The sequence below is a fragment of the Rhagoletis pomonella genome, unplaced genomic scaffold (assembly GCF_013731165.1).
Source record: "Rhagoletis pomonella isolate Grant_MI unplaced genomic scaffold, Rhpom_1.0 Rhpom_scaffold_00010, whole genome shotgun sequence".
Classification (NCBI taxonomy): domain Eukaryota; kingdom Metazoa; phylum Arthropoda; class Insecta; order Diptera; family Tephritidae; genus Rhagoletis; species Rhagoletis pomonella.
In genome coordinates, this window is record NW_023458564.1 from 7,463,783 (window position 1) to 7,480,036 (window position 16,254).

General features: G+C 38.2%; 2 protein-coding genes across 2 annotated transcripts; one reads left to right on the forward strand and one right to left on the reverse strand.

The window, feature by feature from the left end:
- Window positions 1-532: 532 nt before the first annotated feature.
- Window positions 533-6,389, reverse strand: LOC118745982 (tonsoku-like protein). The gene is made up of 9 exons (XM_036479689.1): window positions 6,165-6,389; window positions 5,835-6,092; window positions 5,607-5,778; window positions 5,054-5,484; window positions 4,442-4,969; window positions 3,411-4,222; window positions 2,509-3,311; window positions 2,251-2,426; window positions 533-1,984 (listed from the first exon to the last, which is right to left on the reverse strand). Exons 1-9 carry the CDS (start codon window positions 6,175-6,177, stop codon window positions 930-932), a joined length of 4,248 nt encoding a protein of 1,415 aa, XP_036335582.1. The 5' UTR covers window positions 6,178-6,389; the 3' UTR covers window positions 533-929.
- Window positions 6,390-7,332: 943 nt separating this feature from the next.
- LOC118745988 (flap endonuclease GEN) lies at window positions 7,333-10,462 on the forward strand. The gene is made up of 6 exons (XM_036479697.1): window positions 7,333-7,691; window positions 7,761-8,073; window positions 8,134-8,287; window positions 8,353-8,488; window positions 8,545-8,712; window positions 8,794-10,462. The coding sequence occupies exons 1-6, from the start codon at window positions 7,534-7,536 to the stop codon at window positions 10,364-10,366; spliced, it is 2,502 nt and encodes an 833-aa protein (XP_036335590.1). The 5' UTR covers window positions 7,333-7,533; the 3' UTR covers window positions 10,367-10,462.
- The last annotated feature ends 5,792 nt before the right edge of the window (window positions 10,463-16,254 follow it).

Below are 16,254 nucleotides of genomic sequence, written 5' to 3' on the forward strand. Positions count from 1 at the left end.
AATTTTGAATACAGTAGCTTTAATATTTACTGATTTATCAAAGATTTCGTATTTCTCCAAATTACCGTTATATGGGATGTGGGCATGGTTATTGTCCGATTTTAACAATTTTCGTCCATTTGGTATGCTGTACCAATGCCAACAACTGTGCCAAGTTTGGAAGAAATCGGTGCAGCGGTTGCCAAAAGATACACATGTAACCATAAGTGGGCTACGCCCATTTTTCAAAAATTTATAATATACTTATTTTTCCTCTTAAAAGTATTGTAAATATCAATTTTGAGTGAATAATCTTCAGTAGTTACTAAAATATCGCAGTTTTTCGTATCCTAAGATGAAAAATACAAGTAGATTTTCTCGAAAGTTGGCATCAATATTTTTAAACGTATTAAAATGCAAACCCTTACATATGTACAGTCAGTCAATAAAGTTAAGGTACAGCGAAGGTTTTGCAATACTTGCAATTATTTTTTAAATATTTTATTTTTCGCAAATTTTTTATAAAAATATGATTGAATGTAAGTATATCGATTTAAAATAAAGTAATTAATGCCACTTTCAAAATAAACGGCTCATATGTATGTAATTTAAAACTCTTTGAAAAGCTCAAAGATGAAATACATTCAAATTAAATGCAATTGACGCCATTATATTTTCAAATTTTATTTACATACATATTTAATTGTAATACTTATCAGGCAAAATTATGATTGCTCGTAACAAGCTATTCGTACTAAAACATACATATTTTTAACAATGGAAGTCACCCAGAACAACACACGAAACATTTAAAACATTCAACAGAATAAAAATTCTCTTTAAACACGTATACATACATATGTATGGATGATTTAAAAAATATATAATCTATCTATCTATCTATAGGCAGATATTAACGTGACCATTCGCTAGTAACTGGTTGGCATTAGTTACCAATGTTGCTGGAGATCCTGCTCATTTATATACATCAATATGCAATCGGAGTAGGCTTTTATATGCGCTTTGTCGCCCCAATGCAAATGCCACAGATGACGCAAACGCCGTTCGTAATCGTCTTTATTGGCCTCCAATGTGAACGATAGAAAATTTGGTATTTGCTTGCACTGTTCCAATTTCTCCAAACGTTCGTCATCTAAAACATGTAAACAATTTATCGCGCACAACTTTCGTAATTGGGGTAATTTAGCAAACACCATTTGTAAGGCAGCTCCGGTTAATTTTGTATTATCACTTATTTCAAGTAGTTCTAAATCGTTTGCTTTTTGTAAATTCTGAGTTATTTTGTACATATTCATGTCGCTCAAATGGCAGCCACAGAGTTGAACGCGTCGAAACTTCTCGCATGTGCCACTCTCAAAAAACACTGTTATTTGCTCTGCATTCGTAACGGCATTACGCTCATCCGCACAGGTACTCTCTTGCGTATAGCTCAAATTTAACTCTCTTAAGCGTGATGCATTTAATTTGGTTAAAAGTTTACGCAACGATTCATCCGTGAGTTTGTTATAACTCAAATCGATGGCAGTCAATTGAAAAAAGGCCAGGTCATAGTCGTACAAATTTGTTAAATTACAATTTGATAACGAAAGTGTCTGTAACGATTTTGCAGCACTGCTGTTGCAAAAACGTTCCAGCATCCGCAAGCTGCCATTGCCTAGTGGATTTTGACTCAAATTTAATTCCTCCAGTTCCTCAAGTCCGCCTGGCGTTGAGAGCAAAATATCTACACCTTCAGCAGTTATAAAATTACCTTGCAAGTTTAGTGTTTTGAGCTGTTTTAATGTTGGTATGGGTTTAGCTAACTGCCGACAGCCTTCGTTTTGTATAAAATTATGGCTTAAATTTATGACACGTAAATTACTCTGGTGCAGCACAGCTTTGAAGAACGGTTCGGTCAAGGGCGGTGGTAACCAACAATCAGTTAGGCAGATAACATTTGTCGTTTGTGTTTGCTCCAAAGCGGACAGTATTTCGCTATTGACATCTGTAAAAGAAAATATAAGTTAATAAAGTAAGTATTTAATGCCAAATTTTTTTAGATTTTTTAGGAAAATTAACGGAAAAGGCCTTCTATACTTGCGATTGCATGTTTTTAGAAGATATCAAATTAATTGGAATAAATATTCAAAATAGAAAAATCTGTGAAGTCACATGAGATTTGTATTATTTATGTAATCATTTATTTAAAATAATTTGTATTTATTTATTAAAATAAAAATCTGCTGCGTATTAAATGCGGAATTAACTTACCCTTCTTCATCTGATGGCACATTTCTTCGTAGCGCTCAGCAAGCGGTGCTATCTGCCAGTCCAGCACCGTTGCTAAAATCATATTCTGCTCGACCGCCACATTTACTGAATCATTCTCTTCGTATGCAAATCCATCTGCGGTCTTCAAACGCAGCACTGGTTTTAAACCCACTAAGCTGGAATGAAAAACATATTAAAAACATTTATTTAATATTGCATTTGGTTTTTATGTATATAAATATACAAATTTAAAATTACTTGTAATATCGGCGTGCTGCCTCCTCAGCCAACCAGCGTATATTAACATCATTCAACTTCTTACGTTCAACTGGCACTAACAACAATTCATTTTCTACTTTTATTTTAAATGAAATTGTTGTTGGAATAACTTGCGTTGTTTGTATTTTAACTGGTGATGATTTTGAAGGGGATATGAGTAGATGTATGGAGGTTGTTGAGTCTGGCTCATTTGTAAATGAATTGGTTGTTGCCACATCAAAAGAATCTTCTATAGATCGTGGACTCTCACTGCGAAAGCGACAGAAACCATTCTCAAGCAAAGATGATTGATGCTTTGCTTTAATTTGTTTACTGTTCGATAAATTCGAGCTGGTGCTAATATTGGACGAACCTGATAAACGTAATTTTCGTGTCTGTTTTTGACGTTGCGACTTCGTGGAACCGGTTGCTGCATCGAAGAGTACATGAAAAGCATCATCGGCTGCTAATAGATCATCTGCAGACCAAGTCGAATTTCCTGATTCAGCATTTAAATTTTCTTTTGATGACGATGCTGCTTCTTTGGTAGGTGTGTGGAAACGTCGCTTTTTGCGTTCTGGGCCTATGTCATCGATTAGCCAATTCTCATCATCTACTTCATCTTCATCCAGTAAAGCGCTTCGTCGAGATTTCTGTGCATTGGAAGTACTGGGACCACAGCTTAAGCTCTCAAAAGTATCATCATCAAGAGCGTTTGCACGATTCGGGTGCTTCAATTGGGCCATTATTGTTTTATACTCCACACCAGCAGATTTGTCTCTGGGCGACTTTTTCTTATGCTCCTTATAAACAAATAATATAAAATTTAAAAATACTTAGCAACAATTTCTCTCATCAGCTATAGTAAAGAATAAGTATTAGTATTTATAGTTGTTAAGTACCTTCGAAATTCTTCTGTTTTCGCCAGAACGATTCAAACTAGTACGTACACGACCGTTACTACGCAATTCTTCTTCCACCAGCGTTCTATCACCACTATCTGAACCCTCTTCTGATGCAGATTCAACTTGCGCATTTGTTAGAGGAGCTAATGGTTTCTTACAAATTCCGGTCTTAGAAAGTGTGGTCAATAATCTCTCTCTAATCATTTCATACTGCGCTTGTTCACCCTCAGTTAAAGGAGCTGAACGCCTCCATTTATCTAAACCATTGAAACATGTTTCACCGAAATCTGTCTTAATAGCAGCATCAGCGCCACGGTCTAATAAAAGTTCAACTACATCAAGAAACCCATTCGAACAGGCGTCGTAAAGTGGAGTTATGCCATCACAACTCAGACCGCCTTTATCGTTAATAGCAACAGCTGCCCCGCGATCTAGTAACAGTTCTACTATATCGCGATAACCATGATTACAGGCTTCATGCAAAGGAATCCAACCGGCGTGATCGCGCACATTTACTACGTGCCCCTGATCGAGCAGTCGGCGCACTAGTTCTATATTTCCCGCTATGCACGCCTGGTGCAACTGAGTTTCTCCTTTATTATTCCGCTTAACTGTCAGAGCGCGCACTCCCCGCGTTACCCGATGTGGCCTTGGTTTTTCAGTCTCATCTAAATCGCTCATATCCGAGTCAGTGAGATCATCAAGGCAAACGTCATCGCCCAGTTCGGGGGTATTTTCCTCGTTACTTGCTGCCGGGTCGGCATCTGATTCAGTATCACTACCATCGTCGTCAAGATTTAAGTGTATCCCTGGATATGAAGTGGTATAAATACACCAAAATTTTATATATGCACATGTATACATAAGAGGTATAATCGCAGCAACACTCCCCAAAAAGTCTTTGGGGAATTTGTATGCTGCTACAACAACAACAACAACAACAACAACAACAACAACAACAACAACAACAACAACAACAACATGTATAATCGCATTCATTTCATCAATTACATCAAACAAATTCTAACCTTTTTCTTTTGCTTCTTCCAACAGTTCATCAGCCAGCATTTGCATTTTGTGCTTCAGCATCAACCGCTTAAGGCGCACAAAAACGATACGCTCATGCTTTATCCTTTCCCGATCACTTCCGTTTTTGGCTACTTGTTGCTTCGCTTTTTGGTATATGTCCTGTATTGTCCAAAAAGATTGTCGCTGTTGCTCGCACACTTCAGCAATGGTACAGAGTGTAGAGAATGCTTCCGAGGGTACATCTCTATTCAGTTCATATTCCTTCCATAAGTAGACCAGTGCCTGGTCATATTCTTTATTATCTTTGTAAGTCTGATAGAGGCTCACATAAATCGGTATTAGGTTTTTTTCGGGCTCTGCATTTTTTTCAGCGCAGTTCAACATCTGCTGGTAATACTCAATAGCTTTAGAGTAGTTTTGCAATTGACAACACCCATCACCAAGTTTCTCAAACAAACTTTTACGCTTTGCATAGTCAACTGAGCTGGTAGTGACTAATTCATCCAAAATTTGACATATTTTAACGACTAGTAATAGTATATCAAATTAATAACACAGAGATTAGTAATTATCTACATATATATTTTGTTTTTGATTAACATTGGACCAACCTACTCGCAGCGATTTTTCAATTGTGATCCGATCGTTCTCGTCAGGTGTGTTCTTTTTATATGCTTTAGTTAGTATTTGCTTTGCACTTGCAAAGTCACTATCTTTAATTAAAATCTCAGATTTTGTAATGAGCGTTTCGCAAATTTTTTTGACCCTATTCGGTAAACGTTTCGCAACTTCCAAAGCCAGGTTACAATAACGTAGCGCTAATGTCGAGTCATGTTTTTTGTAGAAATATAGCAGACTCATCGAAATGTAACATAAGTGTGTCAATTCGAATATATCGTTCAATTTAGTTATTTTTATAGCTTTTTCAATGTATGAAATTGACTCTTCGAATTCTTCCATATGCTCTTTTACAACGCCAATGTTTAGGTAGCAGCGCGCTTGCATATCCAACTGCTCCAGTTTCGAAATCTGACCTGAAAGTCTGGAAGAAAATACATATGTATTTACCTATTAACCATTTTCTTATATACTTTTATAGGTATAAGCATATATATGTATGTATGCATATAAACTTGGATAAGAAACAAATGTATATGCACTCACTCCTTAATTAAGAGTAAACTCTTGAGAAATGCACGTTCGGCTTGCCGCAATTGCTCCATTGTAGTAGACGCCGAACTCTCAACAGTGCTTTGGCCATGCAACAGGTGGGCACGTCCTAAAGTGGCATAAGCCCTCTGCTCTTCAACTTTATTGTGTAACTTCTTTACGATATCTTTAAATAATAGTTAAATTAAATTCAATTGTAATTCAAATCTGTAATTCACTCACCGAGGTATAAGTTTATATGTTCCTTGGCTTTGCCAAACTCACTAATCAGCATAAACATTTCACCAACCATTCGATGCGCTTTCGCCATTTCCAACTTCTTACCCAGTTTCGCATAAATTTCGGCTTCTTGCAGGTACTCATTGACCGCATTTCTATATTTACCTTGTTGATTGTAGTAGTCACCCAAATTATTGCAACAAATAGCCAGTTGCTGACTGTTGCCCTCATTTCGCGCCTTCTCCTTCCGCTTGATATATCCTTTCAGTGGAAGCGTACATATGTACATACTTATGAATAAATAGTTCCAAGAATTTTATTAAACAAACTTACGTATTTCATCCATATTTTAAGGTTTGTATTCAACTACATAAAATTTTACGCTTATATGCTTTATAAATCGATGGCGAATGGTAAAAAATAAATTTTGCTTGATTTGCAAGTTTGGCGCAAATTTCGTAAACAATTACTTATGTACTAAGAATGCCCGTTATTCATCGATATTCGATGTTATCGACGATAAGTCGTAAAATATCGATGTTTTATAATCGATTGCGGAATATGTAGGTTCTATATTGTAGAACATCGGCACATATATAATATAGGTATACCTTCCACGATCCAACTACACAAGAACTGACATGATGAAGCAAAAGAAAAAAGTAATTTTCTGGCTGACGTTTGTAATTTCGGCGCCATGTTACTTTCTGTGAAAGGTAAACAAAGAATATGAAGACGAAGCATAAAGAAAAAAATGCAAGCAATGTTGTAGCACATGTTTCTGCTAACAAATTTTTAATTTTTGTACGTGTTTTTGCATCCAATCACCGCGCACTTCATTTTAATTACAATTGCACAAAAAATTTATTGAAAATCGCTTAAAAATCACTGAAATAAACCACCGACAAAATACATGTAGTTTATTCCTAAAAATGTATAAGTTTCCGTATTAAATTATGGATTATGAGGTTATTCACTTTGAAAATTTTGTATGGCGAATTACGCAATTCGAAGGGTAATTGGAATGCGAATTACTAATGAGAGAGTGAACTACGACTACAGAGCTTCGCCGTTTTCTGCAGCCAACTTCAATGCCTAAAAGCTTAAACAGACGGCAGCGTTGGTCCGGATTAACTCGGACTTAATCCCGATCAACTGCAGTTAATTCCCGATTTGATCCGGATCAACGCTGCCGTCTGTTTATGCTTTAAGTGCGTGTCAGTTCACCGTTAATCCGCGATTTTCGCGGACTGAGATGAACCAGGTAAACTCGAACTCTCTTCCCCCTCTTATCCACACAAAACCGGTTTTAAGCGGACTGAGCAGTCTAGTGTGCGGAGGCCCTATAACTTCCGACCACATAGTTATAAATCACAATTGATAACATTCTGGAGTAAATTGGCCCACCTTTCTCAATGGGATAGCCCATGAGTTATTTAATTTAAAGAATTTCAAAACCAAATAAGAATCGCTGCATCATATATGTAATACATATATGCGCTGCATCATATAACGTGTCGACTTTACTTTGGCCCAAATATTCCTGTTGGGTCATTTCTCAAAATTTATTACAGGACAGCAGCTGTCATATTTTGACATTTTTTGATAACAATTTGAAAATGGTGCTCTAGCCGAAAACCGCGAAAGCATATTACCTTTTATTTGACATAATAAATGTAAAATCGTGTGTTTAGTTGAGAAAATGGGTGTGAAGGACCTTTGGTCAGTACTAACCCCACATGCCGAGAGGAAACCCCTTTGCGAATTACGTGGGAAAAAAGTTGCTATTGACTTGGCTGGTTGGATCTGCGAAAGCTTGAATGTGGTTGATTACTTTGTACATCCCAGACATCATTTAAAGTATGTAAGCACATAAATATTATACGTAATTCCTTTATAGAATTCACTTACACATATTTCCGTTCAAAGAAACCTATTCTTTCGCACTTGCTACCTTATCTGGGAGGATGTTACACCTGTTTTCGTTCTGGAAGGAACGGCGCCCAAGTTAAAAAGTCAAGTAATCGCAAAACGTGTTGAGTTGCAGTTTCGCGGGGTAAAACCAACTCAAAGCAAGAAAACTGAGACACAGCCATCTCAACCCAAAGATAAAGATAAAGGGCGTACTCGATTTAATCATGTGCTAAAACAATGTGAAAACTTGTTACAATCCATGGGTATACAGTGTATCCAAGCGCCAGGAGAAGCCGAAGCTTATTGCGCTTTTCTCAATAAAAATGGGGTAATAATTGAATTTGCCTTGTAATTAGCAAATCTATTAAACGAGTGTATTCTATTACAGTTAGTAGATGGCGTAATCAGCCAGGACTCGGATTGCTTTGCTTACGGCGCTGTGCGTGTCTATCGTAATTTTTCAGTTTCCACTCAAGGTGCACAAGCTGCTCAAGGCGGAGCAGTGGATATTTACGATATGCAACGAATAAAGGAAAAGATGGGTTGGTATAATTGTGTAATGAACACATCTGGTAACTGATAAAATCATTTTAATTCTGCACATTAGATTTTGGTCAGCACAAGACCATTGTAATGGCGCTACTCTGTGGATGTGATTATTGTCCCGAAGGTATTGGTGGCATTGGACGTGATGGAGTACTTAAACTATTCAATAAATACAAAGAAATAGAAATCTTAGATAGGTAGGGACAAATGATTGAAAGTGTTTGTTCTAAAATATTTACATTGTATATATTAGAATAAGATCCTGGAGGAATGAGGACAGTAAATATTCTGCCTTGGAAATGCGTGTTGATGATAAAATGGTATGCAGTAATTGTGGGCACATGGGACGAACCCAGAGTCATACAAAAAGTGGTTGTGGTATCTGTCGCACCAGTCGTGGATGCGATGAAAGCCTCTGGAAGTGAGTACAACTCTTAACATTCATTGCAAGACAATCCTATATTTTCATAAGTTTTAAACTGCTAATATTTGCTTTTTTTAGGGAAGAACGCTTGTCTTTGAAATCGGAGCTTTCACTACGTAGAAAAGCTTTGGCTGACCCCATGTTTCCATCTGAAGAAATAATTGCCGAATTTCTCACTGAACCTTTTACAGTTCCTAAATTAAATTTGGTTTGGGGACAACCTAGCATTGTAAAATTTATAAAACAAATTGGTCACCTTTTGCAATGGACAGAAATTTACTGCTTTCAAAAATTTCTGCCAATCCTAGCACGTTGGCAGGTACAAAACATGCAACGAGTAATTGAATTGAATGCAGTCGCGTATATATCCGTAAAAGAAATAGTTAAAAAACGAACTGTGCGTGGAGTTATAAGCCTTGAGATTATTTGGCAGGATGAGCGGGGTTTCTTTAATGGTCTCATACCAGAGGAACAGCTACAGGCTTTCGAGCAAGAAAATCCAAAGGGGCTTCTAGCACTGTGGAGTACAATAGAGCCATATTGCTTAGTTGAAAATGCCTATCCAAATATTGTGGCGGCGTTCAGGAAATCAAAAGAAAAGCCGCCAAAGGCAGTTAAAGGTCGTCGGAAAGGAAAAACGACTGGCAAAGATATACTCAGTTCGCTAGAAAATCTTTCAGATTTAATAACTGCCACCGAAGAAGTAGCTAAAAGTATTAAACAAAAACCCAAAAGGCCCCCAAAACGTGCGAACAACAATAAAAAAGGTTTGCAGTTGATTGATAAATTTTTTAAACAGCAGAAACATTCACCACATTCGAGTATGCCAGATAAATTTCATTCACCTGTTAAAAATAAAAATGCATTTCCTGCAGCGACACAGTGCTCTACACCAATAACCAAAACGTTGCCGTCGGATTTAGAAAGTGACTGCGATGAGTTAACCCACAATATATCAGACATTGTAAATGGCATCGTCCGTGTCACCAACAGATTTGCGGGATTAACAACACATAAAGGGCGGGCATTACATTACGAGCCAATTTCGAAAGATTTGAGTCTTTTACTGAATGAGTGGAGTATCAAAGATGATTTAGATTTAATAACCCAGAAAAGAAACTTATCAATTTGTTCTCAGAAAGAAGCAAACAATTCTCCATTATCAAAACGCATATCATTGGACGATAGTTTCGATGCTTTGGTAAATGAAAAGCGCCATAAACTGCATAGCTTAACGAAAAAAGCCAAACAGCTGAATTTGTTCACCGCCATAGCGTCACCACCAGTAAAAACACATTTAGATCGTTTCAAAGAACGCAACTTTTTACAATCTTCACCAAAAATAGTAGAGCATCAAAATGAAATGGAACTTATGCCCGAGAATGAGGACGCTCAAAATATTAGTTATTTCCTTGATAAAAGTAATCATGAAAACGATGAATTTGAGAAAGTAATGGAGAATGAAATGGAGCTTATGCCCGAGAATGAGCGAGCCAAAAATGTTAGTTACTTCTTTGATAAAAGTAATCATGAAAACGATGAATTTGAGAAAGTAATGGACTTAAGTCTAATAAATAAACCAACAATGCATGTGGATTGCAATGCTTCAATGGATATCTTAATTATTACCGACAGTAGTGACGAATGTTAGTATTGCTTTAGACCATTTTACTATTACAACGCTTTTATCAACTTGCAATGTTGTGTGTCCAGTAACTTGCAATGTTGTTTGTCCAGACAGGCAGCTATAAAACCTTTGCTTTGCAGAGTTCCTATAAAAAAGTCTAGACATCAACCTCGTCGGTTGAGAGGTAGATGTCGCCCTATGCATTACTGCTGTAGCGTACGGAAATGGACTACACGCCATTTCTTTAAATGAAATTTATTGGTGCTCGTACGTATGTAAATACATATCGTCGTTTAAAGTACAAAACCGCGTATCAAGAAAACGCAAAACCGCGTATGTGAGGTTGCATACATTTTTTTCTAGAGAGTAAAAACACTAATATTTCAAAATGGTTCTCTTTTTATAAAGCCATCGTATTTCTGGCCAATATATTTGAGGACGAATGGATAAGGATTGAGTCAAGAGCTTGTGTGAGCAAATCCAATTTTTGGCAACAAATGTCAGTTACGCGGTTTTGCAGAATGACGATACGCGGTTTTTGTACTTTAAACGACGATATGTATATGCATGTGTGTGCACCAATCTATTAATATCGTTGAATTACTTTAATATCTATTGCAAAATTTTATACAGACAAGACTAAAAAGTAGAAAATAAATAATATAAAAAACTTTTTAATATACAACCCTTTTATAAATGGACTTAAAAGTAGAAAATAATATTTCTTAGTCCCATAGAATTTCTTTTGATAACTTTTGATTTTGAAATTTTCGCAAAAGTTATTATAAATCATTTATGAGATTGAAAATGAAAAGCGTGGGGCGCAATAAATAGACCTAAATTGATATTAAAGGTAATATATGTATGCATGTGGAATAACGACCGCTTAAAATCGGTTCCAAATTTCTACTTTCTCTGTAGAAATTTTAGGTCTATGTTATGTAGTTTGACTATTGTCAATTAAATCTAATGCTTTGTATTGCATGCGCTCCACGTTCTTCGTATTCAAGCTCAAAAATGGTTTATAATGACTTTTGGTTTATAATGACACCCTTTGGACTCTTTGAGTTCAAATACATGACGTTTGGACTTAGAAACGCCGCCCAGACCTTCCAGCGAGTCATGGACGACACGGTCGCAATGTTATCATTTGCTTTTCCATATATGGATGAAGTGTTGGTGGCCTCAGTTTCGCCGGAGGAACACGTCACGCATTTGCAACAGCTTTACGAACGCTATCGCGAGAGGGGCCTTGTTATCAATATGGATACGTGTCAGATCGCTTTACCAGAGGTAGAATTCTTGGGACATTTGGTATCGCGGAGAGGCATAACACCCTTACCACGAAAGGTTCAAGGTATTCTCGACTTGAAGAAGTCAACGGAGGTACATGAACTCAGACGGTTTCTGGACGCAGTTAATTTTTATCGGCGATTTCTACCACATGCCGCAGCTCCAAAAGATGATGGGTCCTTGCAAAAAACGTGACAGGACGAAGTTAGTGGTCATCCGCCTCTGAACAAGATTTTGAAGAGCTCAAAACACAACTCGCAAAAGAGGCGTTAATTACGTTCCCAGTGAGGGGAGCCATCATCGCTTTGTCGACAGACGTGTCCGACTTGCAATGGGCGCCGCACTTCAACAGTTAACTGATGGCCAGTGGAAAAGTTCACCGAAAGTACAGTACAGAAGGTACGACCACGAGTTGCTGGCGATACACAGGGCAATCAGGCACTTCCGATATTTTTTGGAAGGGACTCAATTTATCACAGATCACAAGCCGCTGATTCAAGCCTTCGAGCAGAGTTGGGAGAAGTTATCCTCACGACAGACAAGACAAATGAATTTTATCAGTCAGTTTTCTACTGACGTGAGACATAGCGGAGCCAACAACCTTGTAGCGGACATGCTGTCCAGGATCGAGACGTTTGCAGCTCCCTCACCATTAGACTTGAAGCTACTACACGACGAGCAAGAAGCGAGCGAGGAATTGAAAAAATTACTCAATGATAGTGAAACTTCTTTACATTTGGTCAAATACAAGCATCCAGGCACAGGTATCGAAATCTTCTGCGACGACTCAACTGTAAAGATAAAACCATATGTTCCAAAAACTCTTCGCCATGTGGTTTTCGACACCATGCACGGCCTCGCCCACCCAGGAGCAAGAGCAACGACCAGGCTAATAACAAATAGTTTAGACATACGGGCACGCGTCCGCAGTTGTCCTGCATGTCAGCGATGCAAGATTGCACGGCATACGAAGGGTGCATTGGAGACGTGTGCAGTGTCGAGTAGGCGGTTCAAACATATCAATGTGGACATTGTTGGGTCGTTCCCTGTGTCACGAGGCTATTCGTACTGCCTGACCTGTGTGGATAGGTTCTCTAGATGGATTGAAGTTTTCCCACTCGCCGACATGACGGCTGAAACGGTTGCGAGTGAGCTACTCAACGGGTGGATCAGTAGATTCAGAGTACCCAAGTTCATCACTACAGATCAGGGCAGACAATTTGAAGGCAGCCTTTTCCGCGAACTGGCAAAGTTATTGGGTGCCAAGCACATCCACACTACAAGCTATCACCCACAGTCGAATGGCATAGTAGATAGATGGCATCGGGTGTCACATGGCCGACGTAAATTGGGTGGACATTTTGCCAATCGTCCTTCTAAGGCGACGTTCAGCTGTCAAAGAGGACCTTGGAGTTTCCATAGCCGAGATGCTTTATGGACAGCCTATACGCCTCCCCAGCGAATTCTTCGAAAGCCCGAAGGAAACACCAGCAGATGAGCACAGTTTTTTGCTGAACATCAAACAACATTTTGAACGATTAAAGCCAACGCAAACATCAAAACATGGAAGGTCCGCTGTTTTCGTCCCTAAGCATCTTCGCTTCTGTAGCCATGTGTTTTTGGGGGATGATACCATTCACAAATCCCTTAAAGCGCCGTATGACGGTCCGTATCTAGTGGTCAACAGGTTTCCGAAGACGTACACAATTCTGATTGGAACAAAGCAAGTTACTGTTTCGATTGGTAGGCTCAAGACGTCCTATTTTCCGAGGGAAGAAGCGTTGACTGTACTGGTCGAAACTGGGACTTTGCAGCAGTAACCTTTTGCTGTTTTAGGAAGGTAGTGATGTAGGGTTAAGGACTACTACATTATTCGTCTTGCTAAGATGGCAACTCTAGTAATTTGAAGAAATAATTAATGAAACATACCTCTGCTTGTTGCATATATTTCCTGGTATATACTTTTCTAATTCGTTCGTGCAACATCTTTGATTTGTAACTTCGCATTTTATTATATTAAATAAAGTTAAGAATATAGAATACGACTTCTATAAATCTAATGCTTTGTATTGCATGCGCTCCACGTTTTTCATTTGCAATCTCATAAATGGTTTATAATAACTTTTGCTAAAATTTCAAAATCAAAAGTTATCAAAACATGTTTTTATTTTCTACTTTTAGTCCATTTATAAAAGGGATGTATAATAAAAAGTTTTTTTTTAATATTATTTATTTGTAGTCTTAATAGTAATCTGGCACGTTTATACACTGTATGTATGTACATATGTATGTATGTACGTCCGTCGATGTGCTAATAAAAATATTGTGATTATTGCGTAAAATACATACATATAAAATATACATACGTATGTTGAATTACACTTATAGGAAACCACATTTGTCACCCTCTTCAAAGTCTATTAAACATATACAAATATTAGCTTATTTGATATATAAGTTTTTGCTAATGAATTTCGTATATTTAATAAATTCACACAGTGACACTACAAATAACTAAATATTAATTGAATAAACGATTTTCGGCGATTTTGGTACCTACTGGTATTAGAGCGGCTCCCTCGTTATCACGCGTTTATCACGCGTTCGATTAATGAAATTTGGACAACACGTTGTTCATGACTAACAAATCAAAGCAAATCTTAAAGCACTCAAATAACCCGTAGCCTTAATCGACATCGCCCCTTAGAGGGAGTTGGACGTTGCACATTGAGGCATATTCTCTCCCAACGACTGCTTGGCTTGGGTTTGAAAGCAAACAGCTATCTCTACGACATTTCTAGCTTATTCACTGCACAGAATTTTATTCTCCCCTCTACAGAATCCACGGCGACCCTTCTCACTGACTAAAATATTAGGCTGCAATTAGTCATTCACGTCGACACCAGAAAACAGGCGCGAATATCTCGAAATTGTTGGGACTAACTGTTAAAAACTTGCCCTCCTTCTTTGCGAACACAAACGTAATTGTCAATAAACTAAGTACGGAGCAGGAGGGTCACCATAGCGGTCACCAGTAGCCCTTGGGAGGAAAGACAAAGAAACCTTGGTAGCAAAAAGGGAATACTTGCTCGGCTGGTTCTAAATTGTATTGTGCCTGCTTAGATAGCAGTCGACGAAGCTACAGAAATTTAGGAAAACCGCTCTTCAAATTGCAACGGGATGTCGTCTGAACACCACCTATATAAGGAGACCTCAATGCTCCACTTTGGAGAATATAACTTTATGCTCAGCATGTATTTCCTGATCGGCTGCTGGCATAGGGAGATGAACATTTGACCGATTCATCGGCAACCCACCCGGCACGTGTTTTGGGACCTATTCGGTTAAAGTCGCAATGTAGAGGTATTGAACTTAGTAAAAATGTGTCTAATTGGGCAAGCCTCAACATACAAACCTATACAGCGCATGTGAAACTTAGTCGATTGTGAACGGGGTTATAGTCGTATGTATGCAGTGAAAACCTCCGAAGATTTTTGTCCTTTATACTGAAAACTTTACAGAAGAGCCGCACTCGCCTGATACCCTCAATAGCCCCATAGCATCCTGAGGTAAACCAATAAAAGGTAAGGCTTTTTAAAGCCTATCAACTTATAGTTATTAGCGCTGACGAGTTGTGCAACTTACCAAAAAATTAAAATTTGTTTATCTCTCGTATAAACAAGACACAACTTCACTCAACGGTCCCACAAACGTTGAACCAACAGTTGCAACGCTCCTGGTTTCATTACGAAACGGCGTCTCTTATATTAATGGCCAAACTTTAAGACGTATGAAAATCTGGAGTCAAGGAGTCAAGGTCGGACAGACGATTGTATCGTAAGATAATTCTGTGAACCAATCATAAATTACATATGTCTACTCATATTCAGACCCTTGCCGAAGCAAATAATTTTCTGAAGACTTCTTTATTGGCGCTCTAACCGCCTTAGCGATTTTGACCGAGTCCAAAACAGCACGCCAGTCATTTCCCTACTATGCCAACTGACGCCAATTAGAAATGCCAAGTGAAGCCAAGTCCTTCTCCACCTGCCCTTTCCGATGCAGAGGAGACCTTCCTCTTCCTCACAAGACCTCACGACCTGTTTTTCCAAACATAGTTCACAAACCGGTTCTGACCACACAAGTACCCACGATAAGCCTTCCCTAGCCAATTCTTCGGCGAACTCGTTACCTACGATCCCGCAATGTCCTGGTAACCAGTATAATAATACCTTGATGCCAGGAGTTGGAAACACCGTAGACCAAATACCTATTGCAATAAAACGTTTGGTGCCAGATCCGAAAACACCTGCACCTGCTCTTTGATTCGTCTGTTACCAGTGCACATATCTAAGCTCTATGTAGTTCAGGTAAACAATTTGACCAGAATTATTGGTCTAGAATTTAGACATAGAATTTCCTTCCAAAGCTAATTTTCTATGGCATAGCGTCGAAGAAGTCGCAAAATCCTAGACCTGGTATTTTACTTAAAATACCTTTTTTTCCTTGCCAAAATTGAGACACTTGCTGCAATATCAGGCCTTGTGTTGACGCTCAGATATAACAAAGAACCAATTAAACGCTGATACTCAGTATTTGATAGTAGGGGTTCGGATGTA

Bases quoted from the DNA above. Each gene is read 5' to 3' on its own strand.
- LOC118745982 (XM_036479689.1), bottom strand. The intron at 3,312-3,410 runs GTACTTAACAAC...TTTGTTTATAAG, and splicing joins AAAACAGAAGAATTTCGAAG to GAGCATAAGAAAAAGTCGCC. The intron at 1,985-2,250 runs GTAAGTTAATTC...TTTCTTTTACAG, and splicing joins GTGCCATCAGATGAAGAAGG to ATGTCAATAGCGAAATACTG.
- LOC118745988 (XM_036479697.1), top strand. From the start codon at position 7,534: ATGGGTGTGAAGGACCTTTGGTCAGTACTAACCCCACATGCCGAGAGG. The intron at 7,692-7,760 runs GTATGTAAGCAC...TTCCGTTCAAAG, and splicing joins CATCCCAGACATCATTTAAA to AAACCTATTCTTTCGCACTT. The intron at 8,288-8,352 runs GTTGGTATAATT...TCTGCACATTAG, and splicing joins ACGAATAAAGGAAAAGATGG to ATTTTGGTCAGCACAAGACC.